The 18454-nt window shown below is 38.0% G+C and overlaps 1 protein-coding gene across 1 annotated transcript in view; it reads left to right on the forward strand.

Moving 5' to 3' along the window:
• Positions 1-3816: 3816 nt before the first annotated feature.
• The window catches only part of LOC149015768 (glycosyltransferase BC10-like), a 46246-nt gene continuing 31608 nt past the window's right edge, over positions 3817-18454 (forward strand). The window contains exons 1-2 of the mRNA XM_089155475.1: positions 3817-4146; positions 5242-5810. Coding sequence (XP_089011601.1) covers positions 5427-5810 — 384 coding nt within the window. The 5' untranslated portion in view covers positions 3817-4146; positions 5242-5426. The remainder of the gene's footprint in view (positions 4147-5241; positions 5811-18454) is intronic.

An 18454-nucleotide genomic window follows, 5' to 3' on the forward strand; every position in this document is an offset into this window, starting at 1 on the left:
GGTCTGTGGAGCTGACGAGTTCAGCAATGGAAGACATTCAAGCAATGAGTTCTTCTACATAAATGGGAACAGAGTAGATAAATTTTATTTTTGCGACACTTTTGAGTTCTAATGCATAAATGGATGTTTTCTGGATATGGGAATGGAAGATTGGGGAGGAATTACAAGGAAAAATTGTGGTTTGTCGTCACTCTTGTGGGTCGTCGATCGAATGGTCGCAGGGTCCCCGATCCAATGTATACACGACATACACTATATTCAAGAGAGTGGGTTCGGTCCGGTCGAGTTAGGCTGGGTGGGGTTTGTTGTTGAGTCAAACGGTTTGCTTACTTAAATGGGTTACAAGGGCATTGGTGTTTTTTGTGGTTTTTTTTTTTTTTGGGGGGGGGGGGTCTGTCGGGGGTTGGGGGGGTGGTTTGGGTGGTTTTTTAATAAGAAAAAAAAAAAACAATTTGGTTTGTGTTGTGTTAGTGGAAGAGTTTTTTATAAAAAAAAAAAATATTTTTATTATTTTTTTTTTTTTTTTTTTTTTTTTTTTTTTTTTTTATAATAAAAATTTTTAATAATAATAATAACAATAATAATAATAATAACAATAATAATAATAATAACAATAATAATAAGAATAATAATAATAATAACAATAAGAATAATAATAATAAGAATAACAATATAATAATAATAATAACAATAATAATAAGAATAATAATAATAATAACAATAAGAATAATAATAATAAGAATAACAATAATAATAATAATAATAATAATAATAATAACAATAATAATAATAACAATAATAATAATAATAAAGAAGAGTGCAATATAATACTAATGTACCTACACGCTTCTACAGTTCTACTTAATGAACATTTTTGGTATCATCCCACAATATAATAATAAAAATTAAATAAATAAAACCCTCATAGAAGAGTTTTCCCCTTTGAAGCTAAAAATAGAAAAATTTATTAAAACCAGTTTCCTTTTCAGTCCATAACAAGTTTCCATAAATGGAACACTGTCATCAACTCTTGTAGATTCTAAGCCAAACACCAAGTCTTCCACTGGGATGACCCATAGTTGACTTCTTGCTTTACTTCGGGTTGTTGGACCGACAAACAATAGGGTTTCCGGGTCAAGGTTAGGGCTGGGTTTCACATATACTAATAAATGTGACACTTGGAATAACAAGAAGACGTTTGGCTTTCTACCTTCTAGGTTCGGTGATCGTAATTGAGAAAAAGAAAACCAAGCCATCTGTTTCATTCCGATCGCTTGGCTGGAGGGGCTCATCGTAAGGATAAAATAACACCAACCAAGTTTGACGGCGGTCGGGTTGGTACAAAAGTTAAATCACCAAGTAGAGCAAGGAAGAAGGAACCCAATGGTTATGGAAAGAAATGTGTTCCTGAGAAATTTGGGATACACGATCGTGCCATATGAGGAAACTATAACTGACTTTGAAAGATGAGGAAAAACTCTATGATCAGACGGCTACCAAGAAGAAGTACGAACAAGTCCAACGGTCAAGAATAGCAGATAAAACCGATATAAACTAAGAGATCGCATAGAGTGAAGGAATCATAATCGTTTCTCTCCATTATCGTTTTCAATTAAAGCTATGCAGATAGCTAGAGCTCTGTGGTGATCCACTTATTGATTTAACCTTCAGAGGTGCCTTCCTGACTGCAGAGTCGGGCCCACTTCTAACGATTGTTTTGCAAGAATCCGAGGGTGGAACAACTTTTGGTGCATTGATCGTGTCACTAACCAATCAAAAATAAAATCTTATACTAATCTAGCTAGCAGAAAGTACGGGGTCCAACTATGGGGAACTAAAAGGCTAAATTACTAAGATTGAATTTAACAAAACTAAATTTAAATTAAATCAATTAATTACTGCAAAAACTATGAATATGTGAAGATCTTGGGATTTCGAATCCCCAATGCTTTACACTAACCGATGTAACTCTACACTTCAAAGAAAATTAAGGATGGTCTTCCTAGGTATGCCCTATCTTCGCAAGATTATCGTCATTTGCCAAAGCTTGGCACACTTAGTTTGCTGAGCTATAGAACATATTTGGCCAAACTCAAACACAATCAACTAGAAGATATACAACAACAACAATAAACCTTGTCCCAACCAAATGGGGTCGGCTACATGGATCCTTGCCCTCCAATCAGTTATGTTTAAGGCCATGCTAGATACAAGACCTAAGCTATACACATCCTTTCTTCATCACTTCTCCTAAGGTTATCTTAGGTCTACCCCTAGCTCTTCTAGTTCCTTCAACATGGATTATATCACTTCTCCATACATGGGCATTTATAGGTCTCCGTTGTACGTGGCCGTGCCACTTCAAACGACTTTCTCGAAGCTTATCACTTATGAGAGCAACTCCCATACCAATTATAATATGATAATTTCTTATCTTATCCATCCTAGTTTTGCCACTCATCTACATCCCAAATAAAGTTGTAGATATTTAACTAGAAAGTTGTAGATATTTTAGATATTGTTCCAGAGCATCTTGAATCAATGCAATCCGAACTCATACAAGAGAGATATACCTAAAATACTGAAGGTAGGTATGTTTACACGATTTTTAGATTTATTACCAATTTTTTGTTGGGTAAAAAGGCACTGATTAATATATCATAAAATAGAATATTAAATTGCAACCTATAATAGATATGCCCCGCTTTATCGTCGGCAACCATTTTTGCCAGATGAGGGGGTAAGGCATTGACTAGGAATATATGTTCCGTCTTCGATTCAGATGAAACTGGCCAAAAAATCAGTAGCGGCATTCACCTCATGCAAATGATGGACGAAAATACAATTTGTAAAATCTCGTCGCAAATCCCAGATGTTCTCTAACATCACGCACAGTCCAAGATGCAACCTCTGGTTCCTTAGACCTCCATCTGTTTCCAATTTGGCTGAGAGATGATCTATTGGGCAACAAGATTGAATCCCATTATTTAATATATTTACCAACTTTATTCCATATTATCTCTAATAACTAAAATCACCTTATTCCTGAAAAATACACAAAAATACTCAATTAGCTCTCTTTTAATTAAATAAGTATGAAAAATTAAATCAAATAAATAATGATAAATACATGCTTATCATGCATCACTACTACACTAGACAATTTCTTTCCAATTTCCTTTTGTTTCCCATATTTTTGTCCTCGTACTTATCATCCGCGGGTATTTCTTCAATAGTTAGAGAAGAGGGAGTAGTTACAGGAGCGCGTTCAGCAGTAAGAAACTAAGAACAACAATTTTCTGAGCTAGAGCAATCGTGGTCAGATTTTCTTCCTGAAATTGTATTTCCAAATGATCTTTATGCTCAAATCTCAATCAGCAGATTCTCAGAAGACAATACTTCGTTCTGTACATTCATTTGATTAACTTCATCCACAGAAGTTGGCTGTATTTCCTCTATTTTCCTGATTCCAGAAGTAAGAGGAGAGGTTCCCTGAGATCCTATAGAAGCAGAAGGTACAATGGAGGATTCCCATTCCCCCGCAAAAGGTTTTACCATTGAGGTGGGTCTAGAAGAAACCTCGGCTTCAAATTTATCCATTCCCAAATAGGCAGCAGCTCCAGCATGGGCTTTTGGAAATAAGCCCATAATTTCTCTCCCTTTGCCCGACCCAGATGAGGGAGAAATTAGCCCACTTGTTTCTTGAGGGATGCCCTTCTTACTCTAAAATAAAACATGGGTGCAATATTATACGTTGAAAATACAATAACAGCTTTTCTTTTCTTTCCTTTCTTTATTTCTATTTATTTACAATAACAGTTGAAATGATATATACACGGCCGAAGTGTTCTTTGTTTGGAATGAAGCAAAACAAAAAGAATTTCTGGTTTTTTAGGTAATTAGAGAGAAGGAATTAGAGACACTGAAAAAACGGACTCTTTCTCATTTTAATTTTAGTGTCGTTTCTGTGTTGTCCTTCCTTCTCATTCGTCCTCTTTTAGTGCCCTAGATCTTAAAATCAAATCAAGCAATAGAAGTGAAATATTTATTCTTCCTTCCATTCAAAGATTTTTCAATTTTAATTTAAGTTGCAGAAAGATCGGGAAACTTTTGGTTTCAACTTCTTTACGGCTGGGGATTGATCAGGTACTTACATCTTTCTGTTAAAGTCTTAACATATTGGAGTGTCCAATCTCTTGCATTTCTGTTGTTGCTTTTTGCTTGTCGATCCGTTGGGATTTTGTCAAGATTGAATTTTTGCAAAGCTTTGCAAGCTTGAAATACTGGTTGTTGATTTGTTTGATTGCTTATCTAGAATATGTGTGTTCTGGGTCTTGGTGAATCTCTCTCTTTTTATTTTTTATTTCATTTAAATGTTTCTTGGTTTATCTTTAAACCGTATGCTTACCAAAGAGGAAAGATTTAGTAACGGAATAATTTTGAGGAATTGTAGTTAATGGCATTTGGAATTGTTGTGGTATATGGATTTGAAAGTCGTGGTTGGTTAACTTCCTCAACAATGATGATGGATTTGTTTTATTCTTATGCCAGTCTTTTCTTTTCCTTTAATCTCTACCTGGGCCGCTTTGATTTTCCGGATTGGTTTGACTTTTTCCATTACTGGTTCCACTTTATTAATTGTTGGGAATTTCACTTGGTAAAATGGAACCTAATGATATTAATCTCTGTTTCTTGTGGTGTTGTAATTATTTTGTTTGTAATTGGTGTGTGGATGAGACGTCTTTCTTCAGCTATTTTTTTCTATTTGATTTGAAAAGTACGACATGAATTGTTTCCCCTCTCTTTGAAATGAAATGGCCGTAGATCAATTTTTGAAATCTCATTCCTCCTTTTCTTGGCTTTCTTTTAAGAATCATGTCTTATCTGTTCAATATTCCTTCACTTGTTTTATCATCCTAATGAAAGATTAGAAATTTAGCAGTACATAAGTTAGTTCTTTAAATATTTTTTTGTGCTTGGTTAAATTTTACATTGATTGGAACAAACTTGCTTTTTTTCTTTGGACAAGCAATTTTATGCCGGTGTTTGTTTTATTTAGCTTATTTTACATGCGGTTGATTTGTCTTAGGGAACTTGTATATTTCCGATATCTGTTATTTCACATTGCCTAGTCTGTTATTTGTTGCATAATTCATTGGTCTTGCAGAATGAATTTGTGGCCTTTGAAAACTCCTGTGCTTAACTCTGCTGATGGATCTCCCTCCTCCCCCACCACACCAGCCCAAAAAACTTATTGTTTTACAGGTGCATGCATTTCAATGATTTAGTTGAATGGAGCTCAAGGTTGGAGCTGTTGATGGTTAAACAGTAATCTGGTGTATTCGAGAATAGGATGGTTCTGGACTTTGAGACAGAGCAAACATGATTGAACTAGCTACTGTGTTGTGAACTTGTGATTGCTCTAAATGAAGACACCTCAGGTGTGGCGACCAGGCATTGGGGATCTCCAGAGCATGCCAATGACGCGCAACCGTCCTCCTTTAAAGGGGCCAGTGTGGATTATTGTCTTAGTTTCTTTCGTGAGCATTTTGCTAATTGGTGCTTACATATATCCTCCCCAAAGCTCCGGAACCTGTTATATTTTTTCATCAAATAGTTGTAAAACTTTTGCCGATTGGCTTCCACCCATTCCTGCTAGGGAGTTTACTGATGATGAGATAGCAGCTCGTGTTGTTATTAGAGATATTTTGAGATCTCCACCTGTTCAGTCGAAGAACCCAAAAATTGCTTTCATGTTCTTGACGCCAGGTTCATTACCTTTTGAAAGGCTGTGGGACAAATTCTTCCATGTAAGATCTTCATGGTAACTAATTATTTGCCTTTTTTTCTTCTGAATTAAAAAGAGATGTTGTCCATTGAATATTTTTCTAAGCCATTTCTCTATGAGTTAAAGGTCTGACTGGATTCTACTTGATCTGTCCACTTGAAACCTAATTAAACACCAAATGTATTTGTCAAATTCATGGTTTTAGGTGACCTTGTACAAACAGAGTTCATTGCCTTTAACGGTAAGATGGGAATAAATGACCCACTTCAGAATATGGGTTCATATAATACTTTGGAGAAGTAAATCTAGTCACGAAGGGGATTTGGCACTGCGTCGAGATGCCTTAATCTAATGATAGTAATAATTTGTATTAGATTGGATTCAAATGGTAATCTAACTAATTGGAAGTTGTAGTTGAATTTTTTTTTTTGGAATATGCAAGGTGGTCACTGTTTAACATTTTGCTATATAGTCTTTCAGAATTCTTTCTTCACACAATGCTGTAGGAAGGCCAGATACAGGAAAATGGTCTTAAGTTGTCTTGGTTAAGAGCAAAACAGCAAAACCTTGTATGTTAAGTAGTGTGAGAACAGACGGGAAGTTGGTTTAATTAGGTTCAAGCTGGCTGAAGTGAGAAAAGAACTCTTTACAATTGAGCATAAGCTTGGAAATCACATGCTATAATTTTCCTTGTAGAAGAACTGCATGAAAATAGCATATTTAACTGTTTGTGGTTTTGGGAACTGTTTGCATTAAAGAATGATGAGACCAAGAGGATTTGATAGTAATGTAATAAAATGTTATGGTTCTTCAGGTAGATGGGTTGCTATGTTAATAGCAAAGGGTGGGAAGAAATGCTTTCAGGAGAACCTAAGGAGTCTGGTACTAATTTATCTTGTGGCCATGAGTTGTTGATGTTGCTGTCCACTCTTAGATGAATTTGCTAACAACTAGACTCGGGCTTGAGGGGTTAATTCTGTCCGATCAGGAATAAAAGCAGGTAAGGAAGTTACCTTAGCAGATGACCAGTTAAGATTACATAATTGTGGTGTACAGTAGCAAGCTGAAGAGAGACTTATGAGTTGTGGTCACCAACTTACGACTGTCATCAGTGATTGAAATTTTATTAGCTATTTCACGCATACTGGGGACTTAGAGGGCAAAACAGGAAGATGAATGGCTGGGCTGCTTTTGATGCAGGTTAGAGTGTAGATGGTGCTTTAGCCCAGTAGTGGACCTGTAGTCTGGTGTTGCCATTAATGTGCAGCGTTCCTACAATAGTAGACATAAGGTAGGATTTATCATAGGATCCGATGATTTCATTAGTCTATCTTAGTTTAGGGCTTGAGAACTGTTAAATTTATTTATTATTATTTTTTCTTATGGAAAGAACTTGGTGGTATGTTTGTTCATTCAAGTACAACAACAACAGCAGTAAGCCTTTTCCCAACTAAATGGGGTCGGCTACATGGATTCTTGCTTTTCAGTCAGCTCTATTTAAGGCTGTACTAGATACAAGCCCTTAGCTACGCATATCCTTTCTCAATTTTCTTAAGGCTATCTTATGTATGCTCCTAGTTCTTGTAATTCCTTCAATCTGGGTTGAATCACTTCTTTGTATAGGGGCAGTTAAGGGCCATTGTTGAACATGGCTGTACCCCCTTAGTCGACTTTCTCGTAGCCTATTATTTGTCGGAGCTACTCTGAGACCAGCTCTAGCATGATCATTGCTTACTTTATTCTTCTTAGTCTTGCCCTCATCCATCTTAGCATTTTTTGCCACATTGATTTACATGTTTCTTAACAGTTCAACACTCTGCACCCTACATCGTAGTTAGTCTTATGACAGTTGTATGGAATTTTCTTTAGAGCCTTAAGGGAATACGTTGATCACTCAAGAAGCTGGACGCATCTCTTCACTTCATCCACTCTATTTTAATTCTTTAGGAAACATCATACACCATATCATACTCTATTGAGCCAAGGTACCTAAAATAATCACTTTGTGAAATCTTCGTCTCATCAAATTTCACCACCCCATCTTTGTTCATTCAAGTAATTCAGAAATAGCTTCCTAGAATTTAAGTTCTTACACCAGGCATTACTTTTCAGTCTTTCACCCGCAGATTTCAGTCGTTTGACAGATTACACAATTGCCTCAGACCTTCTAATCAAACGTGACCAAGGTTCCCCCCCCCAATTGGGCCCAACACCTAGGCCCAAAAAGCCCAATCCAGAGCTGGCCGAATACCCTAGGTGTATTTTGGTAATTTTCTAGCCCTTTTAGGGTTCAATATGGGTCTAGTTGGAATCCCTTTGATCCAGAGGATATGGATCTACTTCTATTTTTTCTTACTTGGGTTAGTATTTTGTGAGTTATAGTCCATTTTAAATTCTTATTGGAGTTGTGGATAAGATAATACTCTTTCCTATCTTTTTGGAGGGTTCTTAACTTTTAAGGGTTTTCTTTTGCTTGGAATTTGGCTTTGGATTTTTGTCTGTTGTTGGGATTCTATCTGATTTAAGACTCCCCATTAAAGTGTCTAGTGGTTTCTTATTTGGATAGAGTTAGTTGGATAAGGTTCCTAGTTAGATAAGGGACCTAAGTTAAAGTCAGTTAGGAGTAGAGTTTGATTTTTTTTCAGAGATTGTAAAGGCTATAAATGGCCAAGTATTCTAAGTAATTATAGTTTTGGATTGAATAAAAATTAGAGTTTTGTGAGACACAAGGTCGTGGTTCTTTTTGAGAGGGCCATGGCGGATTTTGAAGAGTTCTTAATCAACAATCGGTTTCAAGTTCCAGCATACATCAATAAATACCAGCATCTTCTTCAACCCTCGCAGCAGCCTACCGTCGACTCCAAGTAAGTAAACAGCAACCCCAGCCCCTTCCTAACCCCCACCCTCTTCTTCTAGACCACCTGCAATCTTCTCGTCACCTCCCCATATACTTCTTTTTGATTTTTCAAAATTTTTTTTGGGGGGATTTTCGGACTTTTTCTCAGACCTAAAATTCAAGGTTAGATCTACGAAAATCTAATTGTTAGAACTGTTGCAAACTTTAGGAACATCGTCCCCCTAACCCTAGTGACCTTCCGTCCTAATTTCAACCCAATTGGACCAAGCCCGAACCCTAAGTCCTAAGCCAAGTAAGAAACCTAGTTTTAACCACAGCCTCAAAGGATTAATTTTGAAATTGTAAAACAACAAAATCAGAGTTAATTCTAGCCTAACTGAAGCCTTGATTCATTCCATACTCAACCCTAGAAGCCTTAAAACATACAAAACCCTTAAATCCTAAGTTTCAGCCTTTCATTGTTAAAATCAGATCTGGAAATTGTGATATAGCAAGGTTTTCAGATGCTAAAACCCTCCCCGCAGTGTATAAAGTTAGTTCTCTTTGCTAGAAATCCTGGGCACCCCTTAGATTTAGGGAAATTCCCAAAATACCCCTAGCCCTAAATCTGGGTTTACATCTAAGTCCCCAATTTGTTGGTTTAAGCTAAAATTCTAAGGATGCCGAAATGACTTAGATATTACCTTTTGGTGACATAGAATTCTTGACATGTCCTCTCTTTATGGCTGTAATACATAATCTGTTGAAGGCTGCACAAAGACACAAACCAGCGCTAATTTATAGTTGACAGTAAGCACTTGCTTTATAGAAATGTGGGGTGCTGCTTGTCCCATTAACTCATAACATTGATGGCAAAAGTCTCTCTGATGTAACCTTGATTTTAGGCTTTTGAAATGCGTAATTATTTCCCTAAAATTAGAGTTACTCCAGGATCCTCTTCTTCTGCACCAGCAAACAAAAAACTAGTATGGGAAGGGTTGGGGGAAATTATGTATTCAACCTTCCTTGACAGGATAATGATGGGAGAGGGTTAGGGTTTTGGTTTTGGGATTCAACTGGGAAAATTAGGGCTCACCAATATCCAAGATGGGTTGGGTTAATGTTGATGGGTTAATGTTTTATGGTCAACTATATGAATGAATCAATCAGAAGATATAAAAATCCAACCCATGGGAGATATGGGATAAATTTCTTTAGATGGAAAATTGGGGTCTAAGGTGTTGAAATGAGTTGAAACTTGGAGAGAATGTAGGTATTAATAATATGGGGATATGATCTTGATGTGAACACAGAGACTCCCCTTGGCCGAACCCCACTGTGGGGCCCAAAACCGCCTAAACATGCTGGCCGAACCCCAATCCAGGGGTATTTTGGGCATTACAGGCCCTATTTTACTACTGGAATTTAATTCCAATTTAATCTCTAGAGCCCTAGTTTGTGAAAGAGTCCTATTATTAGGTTTGTTTTTAGTTAGCTGTGGATAAGGTAAGAGTCCATAAGTCCTTAGTCCAGCACATGTTAGTTAGAGTTCTAATTAATTAGAATTCAGCATGTGCTAATTAAGATTTAGATCAAATGGTGGGATCCTTGTCTATTATGTATTCCCATAGAGTGTCAAAGTCTTTTAATGGCTATAAATAGCCAAGTCTTCTTTGTAATTCTTCAGTTTTGATGATTAATAAAATTGTTGAGTTGAGGATCATGGTTTTGATGTAAATCCGATTCTAGGGTTATGGTTTCCTAAGAAGATTCCCTAGAATTTAGGATTTGCCCAAAATCATGGTGGGAGAGCGAGATCTCACCACTAAAAAAAAATCGAGATCTCGGTCGAGATATACAAATTTTCTGGCGTAAACTCGGTGGCCCATCTTGGTGGGTTTTAGGGCTCTAGTTGGGTTGAAACTTGGTATTTAGCCTATTTAAGGCTTTTGAACACACTGCTGGCCTTGGATTTGTGAGAAAATAACCCTAAGTATGTTCTCTAAGAATCTAAAATGCTGTGAAATGCCAGGTTTGACAACATGTAGTGTGGAGATATCAAGTAATTCAAGTTATCAATTATCAAGTATCAAATACATTACAAATCAAACTGTCAAAGAACTTAAATGTCTTCAAAATTTTACAACCATAAGAAGTTTTAGACTTTTAGAAGTCATAAATCGTAATCCATAAGTTCACAAGAGTACAAGAGTAACAAGACTACAAGACAACAAGGGTATCACTCAGCATTCTGCATCAACTGATTCTGAACGGTGGCCACATGTGACTCCCAAGTCAACTCATCACCGTAGTATGTCACATATTTGTTTATATGGGATCGATCTGTCTTTATGTCAGAATACTGGAGGAATAGCTCTCTAGGCTAACCGTCAATCGTTGGTGGGTGAAAGAGCCATTGCTGCTCTTGCTGTTCTTGGTGCTGTTGAATATATAGGCAGGGGTTTCTAAATCAGTTAGTCAACAACCCACCTTCACTCCCATATGCGTACTCTCCAGGTGCATGGTCTTGAGGAATAGCATGGTTTTCATAAGAAGAATACCCAGTGTAATCTAACGCGGTACTGTGATCCCCGTATAGGTACTTCGATGACTGCGAATTGGCCAAACTCTGCTGTTGTGAACCACTGTGACCATGATCTAGTCTCATGCTTCCCATGTTCAATTCAAGATCCTGCATGTTCGCATCATCATGCGTTTGCCCCTAGTTTGATCTTCTCTTCCTACTCCTAGTATAAGTCCGGGAGTTAGGGAACTGTGGCTCGAATGTGTTGGATGACCTGGACCTGGTGGAGGTGACTCCCTTTGTTGACCTTGACTTCCATCAGCAACACCACCAGCCTAACTGCCTTATGACTCGATGGTTGACTTGGAGGGATGGTATCCTCAGCATCATTTGAACTCCCACTACAAGATATCACCACAACTGTTTCAAGTCGACCAAGTGGCTCCACAAATGGTACACACTTGGTCCTGTTGATGCTGCTACAACAGCCTGACCCTCATTAGAAGTCATATGGTCAGCCACAACATTTGGGCCCATGGCAGCAACAATGGTAGGATCTGGCTGCCCTCTTGGCCCATCAGGCACTAGACCAACTCGATCCCTAACCCATTGATGTATAACATCGTCTTCCTCATCCTCTGGGGGGGAGGGGCTCATAGAATATATCAGCAACTTAATTGGTTCTCAATTTTCGTCATCTATATCATCTTGTATGTGCCCTACTCTTAATCTCATGTTGTAACACCAAGTCCTAGAGCCTTTTACTCCCCAATCTGTTCCGTACCTTACTATGGATGAGCGAGAAGGTGCCCCAGAGGATGAGCATGTCTGTGAGAGTACTTTAATTGATATGTCCCGAAGATTTGGCGAACAAGTTCCATATAACACCCACCAGTTAGCAGCATAACCAAATATAAGAATGCATTAGGCAAGTAAATCTCAATACTTATATAACTTTTCAGTTATCACTTATAGAGATAGACTTATAACAATGGACAATTTTCTAGGATCATTTTTTTGCCTAGTTGCAACTGCAGAAGGCTTTCCAAAACTCCCAGAGGCATCCCTGAACTCCTTGATCTGTACACCAATTGTTCAATTATTATACTTTTACTACTGTATATGCACTAATGCAAGAAGTTGAAGAAACAATTGAATAAGTTCTCACCTCTCCATTAATTGTTCCCTGCATGACAGGATTTGGCACAAGCTTCTCCACCACATCTTGCACTGCATTCATCAACCTTACATTAAGCCCTAGATCATTCTTGTAATGGTACTTTGGGTTGAGGTAGTAACCTTGTATTGTGAAAAAAAAAATTTTTGGTTGTTTACTTGCTTATAAATTATAAGTTATAACAAATTAACAATGTAAATTAAAGTATACACCAAAAACTTAAAGACTTAAAAGTGACTCACCAGCCAAGTGCAAAGGATGCATCAAGTGCGTCTCCAATCTATCATTGATTATCCTCTCGCAGGATTTGAAGGAGCCAGGGGCTGCAACTCTAACCAACTCTTTCATTTGTTAGAGGGAAGCATATATGTGGGGCATTGTGGGCTTCTTCTCCAAATCCACCATCCTTTAAACAAGCACAATAGACTCAAATGCCCACTGTCCTATTCAGCTGCGTCTAAAAGGAATCATCAGCAATGGTTTGTTGGACTACTACTGCATCAGGATGGCTAGATCTATGCCAATTAAACCACTCCTCACTTGCAAATATGTGTGTAGACCCACCACTTTCTTTTGGAAGGTTTTCAGAGCTACGTAATTGGTGGCGAATCTAGTCAATCCGAACCTGACTAGATCACTCTTATAGTGGTTCCTCATCATCTTCAGCACATAACCATGGTTATAAATAAAATTATTGACCCTTCTAGCCCTGTCAACCACAACATTGATTGACTTTCTCTTCCTCAAGTCCTTCAACATAAGATCAATCGAGTGTGTTGCACATGGTGTTAAAAAGAGGTGGATCTTGCTGCTTTTCTTCTTCATCAACATTTCACTAGCTTTCTTGAAGTTAGCACCGTTATCTGTGACAATTTGGACAACATTGCTTGGTCCTGCCTCGAGGAGCACCTGCCTAAGAAGCTTGTAATGGTAGTTAGCATCTTTGATTTTATTTGAGGCACCATTGACTTAAGGAAGGATGTCTTTCCATTGCAGCTCAGCATGAAATTAATGATGGATTGTCTAGAAGGACCAATCCTTCCATTAACCATCACAGTAACACAATATGTTGTTCATCTTTGCTTCAATGAACCAATGTACTCCTTCACCTCCTGCTTCACCTTTGGTAAATATTTATTCATTACTTCCCAAGCTGTTGGGCCTTTAACCCCTACACCTGCCCTAGCAACTACATTGATCATCCTTGATAGTATGGCTGTTTTGGCTACATTGGCTGCAATGTTGTTGTAAAGCATGAATTTGGTGATCGCCAACTTAGCTTCCTCCTCCCTACTGCCTTTTCTACCTCCAGTAAACATATATGGAATGCTTCTTTGATAGGTGTCTTGATGCTTGAAGAGGGTGGGGTTTTGGTCAAATGTGGCTCATAATGTGCAGTCTTCCTCCTCCTTTCAGTCCTCTCACTTCCATGAAAACTATGTCTAGGTGGCATGGATGCCCTTGACCCCAAACCACCTGCTCCTCTTGTCTGTTCATATTGCCTCACATTCAAAATATAAGGACTGTCTGCTAGCTTCCACTGTAGCCTTCATCTGTCTCCTCGGCCTGTGACTCAATACCCATAGCCCTCCTCCTCTCCTCCTCGTCGTCTGACTCCTCATCAACATCAACAAAAGGTCTACATAGTACTGTATCCTCAAATTCCCTTTGCTTTTGTGCCATCTCATCCTTTTTTTGTCTCCCTCCCTTTAAAGTTGTTGCAATTACTTTTTGCACTTTATACGGAACCTTGGGACACTAGGCAACATCTTTGTAGCCACCAACCAATTGTTGCTTTAATCTGGTTGAACCACCAGAATTCAAGGTCTTGAGGCAATACTTGCAATGGGATTTTTTCTTGTCGGCAGTAAGTGGATCCCCATGTTGCCAAGCAATGTCTTGAGTCCCACTACTAATGCCGTCACTCCCGCTAGTTGCCATTTAAGCTACAAGTCTACAACACTGAAATACATACCTAAATGTTCCAAATAATCATTAGAATAATTTTTAGTTAAATAAAAACATGTAAAAACAATTTGTAAAACAATAAAACACACTTTGTTCTAAGATAACATATATATAATGCTCAAACAGACATGTTTGTATCTTTAAAATAAACTACATAATATGAGCATCATTTAAAAAAAAAAAGATAAATTTTTAATAAAATATAATATTTCATAATTATTTTATTTTTTAAATAAAAATAAAAATAAATACAGCAAGCATGATAATCAAAATATGACTACATGGGGCTGTAGCCCTCTCAATGTAGTTTAATAAGTGATAATCACATTCATATCATAAATATTTTTTTATATTTTTTAATTTTAATTTTTTAGATATTATATTTTTTAAATATGAAAATTTTAAAAATCAATTAATAGCAGAAAATTAAAATTGTTTTCATGAAAGTGTAGATTGAAGCTAGTAGATCAACATATATTTATACTAGATTCACACACCCATTATAGAACATTCTATTTGAAAAAATCAAATTTGGGGGGAAATCTTATCATTGTTGAAGTTCTAGTTGAAATAGGCTTGAATGATGATAATCTGATGTTCGAGATGTGTTAAGGATGCTTAGAAGTTGAATCCCCAAAAAATTCCGGCCAAAAATCAAGTTTCCGGTGATTTTTGAGAGTTGCAGCGAGAGAGAGGCGAGATATGCCTCTGTCGCATGAGATACAAGGTTTTAAAACCCCCTAAAGCAGGTGGTTTGACCAGATTTGGCAAGATCTCGTGGTGAGATCTCCCATCTCTCCCAACTCGAGTCTCCTCTCGTCTCGCCCTCTTAAGGAGATCTCGTGTGATTTCCCACCATGCCCAAAATCTTCCCAGCAAAAAGAGGTAAAATACTATGGAACGTCTAGGATTGGTAGAAAGAAGCTAAATAATTTTTGGATTGTGGAAAGGATGGATGGGTCAATCCAAATTATGTGGGAAGGCTTTGGAGAAAAGGAAAAAATTAGGATTTTGTCAAAATCCAAGATGGGATAGTTTACTAGGTAGTAGGATAGCCGAAATAATATTAGGGAAATTAGGAAACGGAAGCCTATGGTTGGGGTGTGGAAGGTTTTGGAGATAATTCTTGCAAAAAGGGGAGGGAAAGAAAAGGAAACCTTCGATTAGGTATGGGAAGGGTTTGGAATAAAAGGGAAAACAATATAAACAATTTGGGATGTAATAGGATGCTGTGATTGCTGTCAACTTAGGCAAGGAGGGGAAGGGAAATATCTTAGATAAGGGAAGGGAGACTTATGCTTGGGAACGAGAAGGAAAAATCTCACGGTTCTTTCTCTTCTCTCTTTCTTCTTTCTTCTTTTTTTTTCTTCCCCCGCTTTATTCTTTTCTGCTTTTTCAGAACTGCCGCAAGAAACAGAAAATCCAAAAAATAAAGAAACAGAAAAAAAAAGGGGGAAAGAGGGTGCTGTAGGGTTTGGTGAGGTAGGGGAGGGTTTCTTGGCTGCTGCCAAGGTGGTACATTAAGGTTCTTGGAGATTCTTGGTGTTTTCTTGATGTTTCTTGGTCTGAAACAGCAGGTACTTGGAGTCGCAAGGTATATGAAGAAGACGAGAAAGAAGATGGGTCAGGGCTGCAGTTGGGGAGGGGTTCAACTTGTTTGTAGAATCTGCAAGAGATTGGTAGCTGGATTTCTTGCTTGAAGGCTTCTAGATGCTGGAATTAAGAAGAAAGGCTGCAAATTGATTGAAGGTTGCTTGATCTTGAACAAATTCTTTACTCAACCCTGGCCTCCTCAACTAGGAAACATGATCCACAAACTCAGTAACTTTATTCAATAATCAAGACTGAATATTTGGCTATTTATTAACTTTACAAAAAAAAAAAGAAATTGACTCAATCTCAACTAAGACTTAGAGACCAACGTAACTAAGACTTTATCTATTAGATTCTCTTTAGGAAAAGACTTCTTACCTAAGTAATTCACAACCACTAATAAAGACAAATCTTAATCCAAAGCAAACTCCTAAAAGATAAGAACCCTATTGTTAAACAGTCTTATCTTATCCACAACCTAACCAATTCCAACACAATTCAAACTAAGAAATTGCAATGGACTGGGAGTCTTTCATGACTTACACAATGCTACCACAAATAAAAAAATAAAAAAAGATCCATAACCCTTGAAGGGGTTCCAACCAGACCCATCCTGAGCCCCAAAAGGGCTGGGTAAATAACCAAAATACCCCTGGGTATTTGGCCAGCTCTGGATTGGGCCCTTTGGCCTAAGTTTTGGGTCCAATTATAGGGGTCAACCTTGGTCACATCAAGTTTCCTGGTCGAGGAGGCCATGGTTAAGAGTTTTTGTTCAAGTTCAGCTTTTTCTTGTTTGTCATTTCAGCAGTCAACAAGCAGCCATCAAGCATTCACAGCAGTCCAAGTAAGTATACAACAAATGCCTTACCCTTCCCCTGCATCTTAGGCCATTGCATCCCCTCCCTGCCCCTTCCTTTGCTGTGCAACCCCTAGAAACTACCCCCTCTACCCCAGCACACCCTCTCTCTCCCTTCCCCTTCTGTTCCATCAAAGTCCCAACCCTCCCCAACTCTCCACTTGCATCCGTAAGTCCCCCCTTCCCCTTTTGTCCCCTGCAATAGCAGCAAACCCCACCCCCTGCCTACCGCACCTCCCCAGCCTCTTTAGTTTCCTTTTTCCTCCCTCTAGGATTGCACCTACCCCTGGGCAGTAATCCTATTGTTGTTACCTAATTAAACCCTATTTCCCTAAAGCCTGATACTTCCTCTAACTTCATCTCTTCTTCAAATAGAGAATTCTGCAATTTGTCTCTACTTCTGAAAGGTATGCCCTTACCCAACTTAGTCCTTCCCCTACACCCTGAAACCTTGGGCAGAGATCTGAAATTACATAGCAGAAGCAGCAGCCCATCCTTCCACCTAGCTGAAACCCTAAAACCTTATTTGTTTTCAGTCCTTTTTTACTTTAAACTCAGATCTGGAATTCATAATGCATTGAAATTCAGACCTGAATTAATCATTACAACAGTGTTTTCAGAGCTATAAAACACCCTACATAGTCTAGAATACCCTTTCTCTTTGCTGGTAATCCTGCACAGCCCTTCGGTTTAGGGAAATCCCAAAACTACCCTTAACCCTAAAACTGGGTTTACGACAGATCCCCTGAGTTTGGTGCTTTGGTGGCTAAATTGAAAGATGCTAAGGTTCTTGTTTTTAGGGTCTTTGGAAGTATGAAATCCAAGATATTAATTATATCTTGAAATCGGACAATCAAAATGGGACCTAAGTTTCCTAGGGTTGGGGGGATGAGGCTTCTAAAGTTTGGGACAGATCTAACAATTTTTTTTTTCGTCCAATGACAGATCTAACAATTAGATTGGTGTAGATTTGACCTTGAAACTTGGGTCTCAAGAAAAGTCTGAAAATTCAAGAAAATAAAAAAGAAGGGTGCAACGGATGGGGTAAGAAGAGGGAAGGCTAGGGATGGGGTTCGTGATGATGTTCACTTGGAGATGGTTAAAGACTGCTGCTATGGTTGAATTGCTGCTGGAATTGAAGATTTGTTGCTGAATTGAAGAAGAAACTCTTTTTAAATCCTTTGTGGCCCTCCCAAGAAGACGATGATCTTGTTTGCCTCCAACAAAAAATTTGATTCATCAATTCAACTCCCTTTACAATGAATTAGGGTGGGCTATTAGCTTTGCAATGGAGGGAAAAACTTAGAGAGTAACTTGGAAACATAAACTTGACTAGGGAATCCTTTATATACTGGGATCCCTCTTACACTCAATAAATAATATCCACAAGGAATTTTAAAGAAAAACAACTTGCAATGTTAAGGCTAATTATCCCAAGGAATCTCACTCCAAAATGGATTCCAATTGAGACTCCCACACTGAGTAGACTCCATCAGAACTCACAAAATACTAATCCAAATAAAAAAAAATTAAGATAGATCTATGACCGTTGGATTGAGGGGGTTCCAATGAGACCCCTTTTGAGCCCTAAAAGGGTTGGAAAAATGGCCAGAATACCTTGGGTTATTTGGCCAACTTTGGATTGGGCCTTTGCATTTGGGTTTTTACCCAATTATAGGGGGGCTCAACCCTGCCTACATCACTCCCAGTGT

Source organism: Hakea prostrata, chromosome 5 (genome assembly GCF_041222555.1).
Source record: "Hakea prostrata isolate BN-2017 chromosome 5, UWA_Hpros_2, whole genome shotgun sequence".
In the NCBI taxonomy this organism is placed as follows: Eukaryota; Viridiplantae; Streptophyta; class Magnoliopsida; order Proteales; family Proteaceae; genus Hakea; species Hakea prostrata.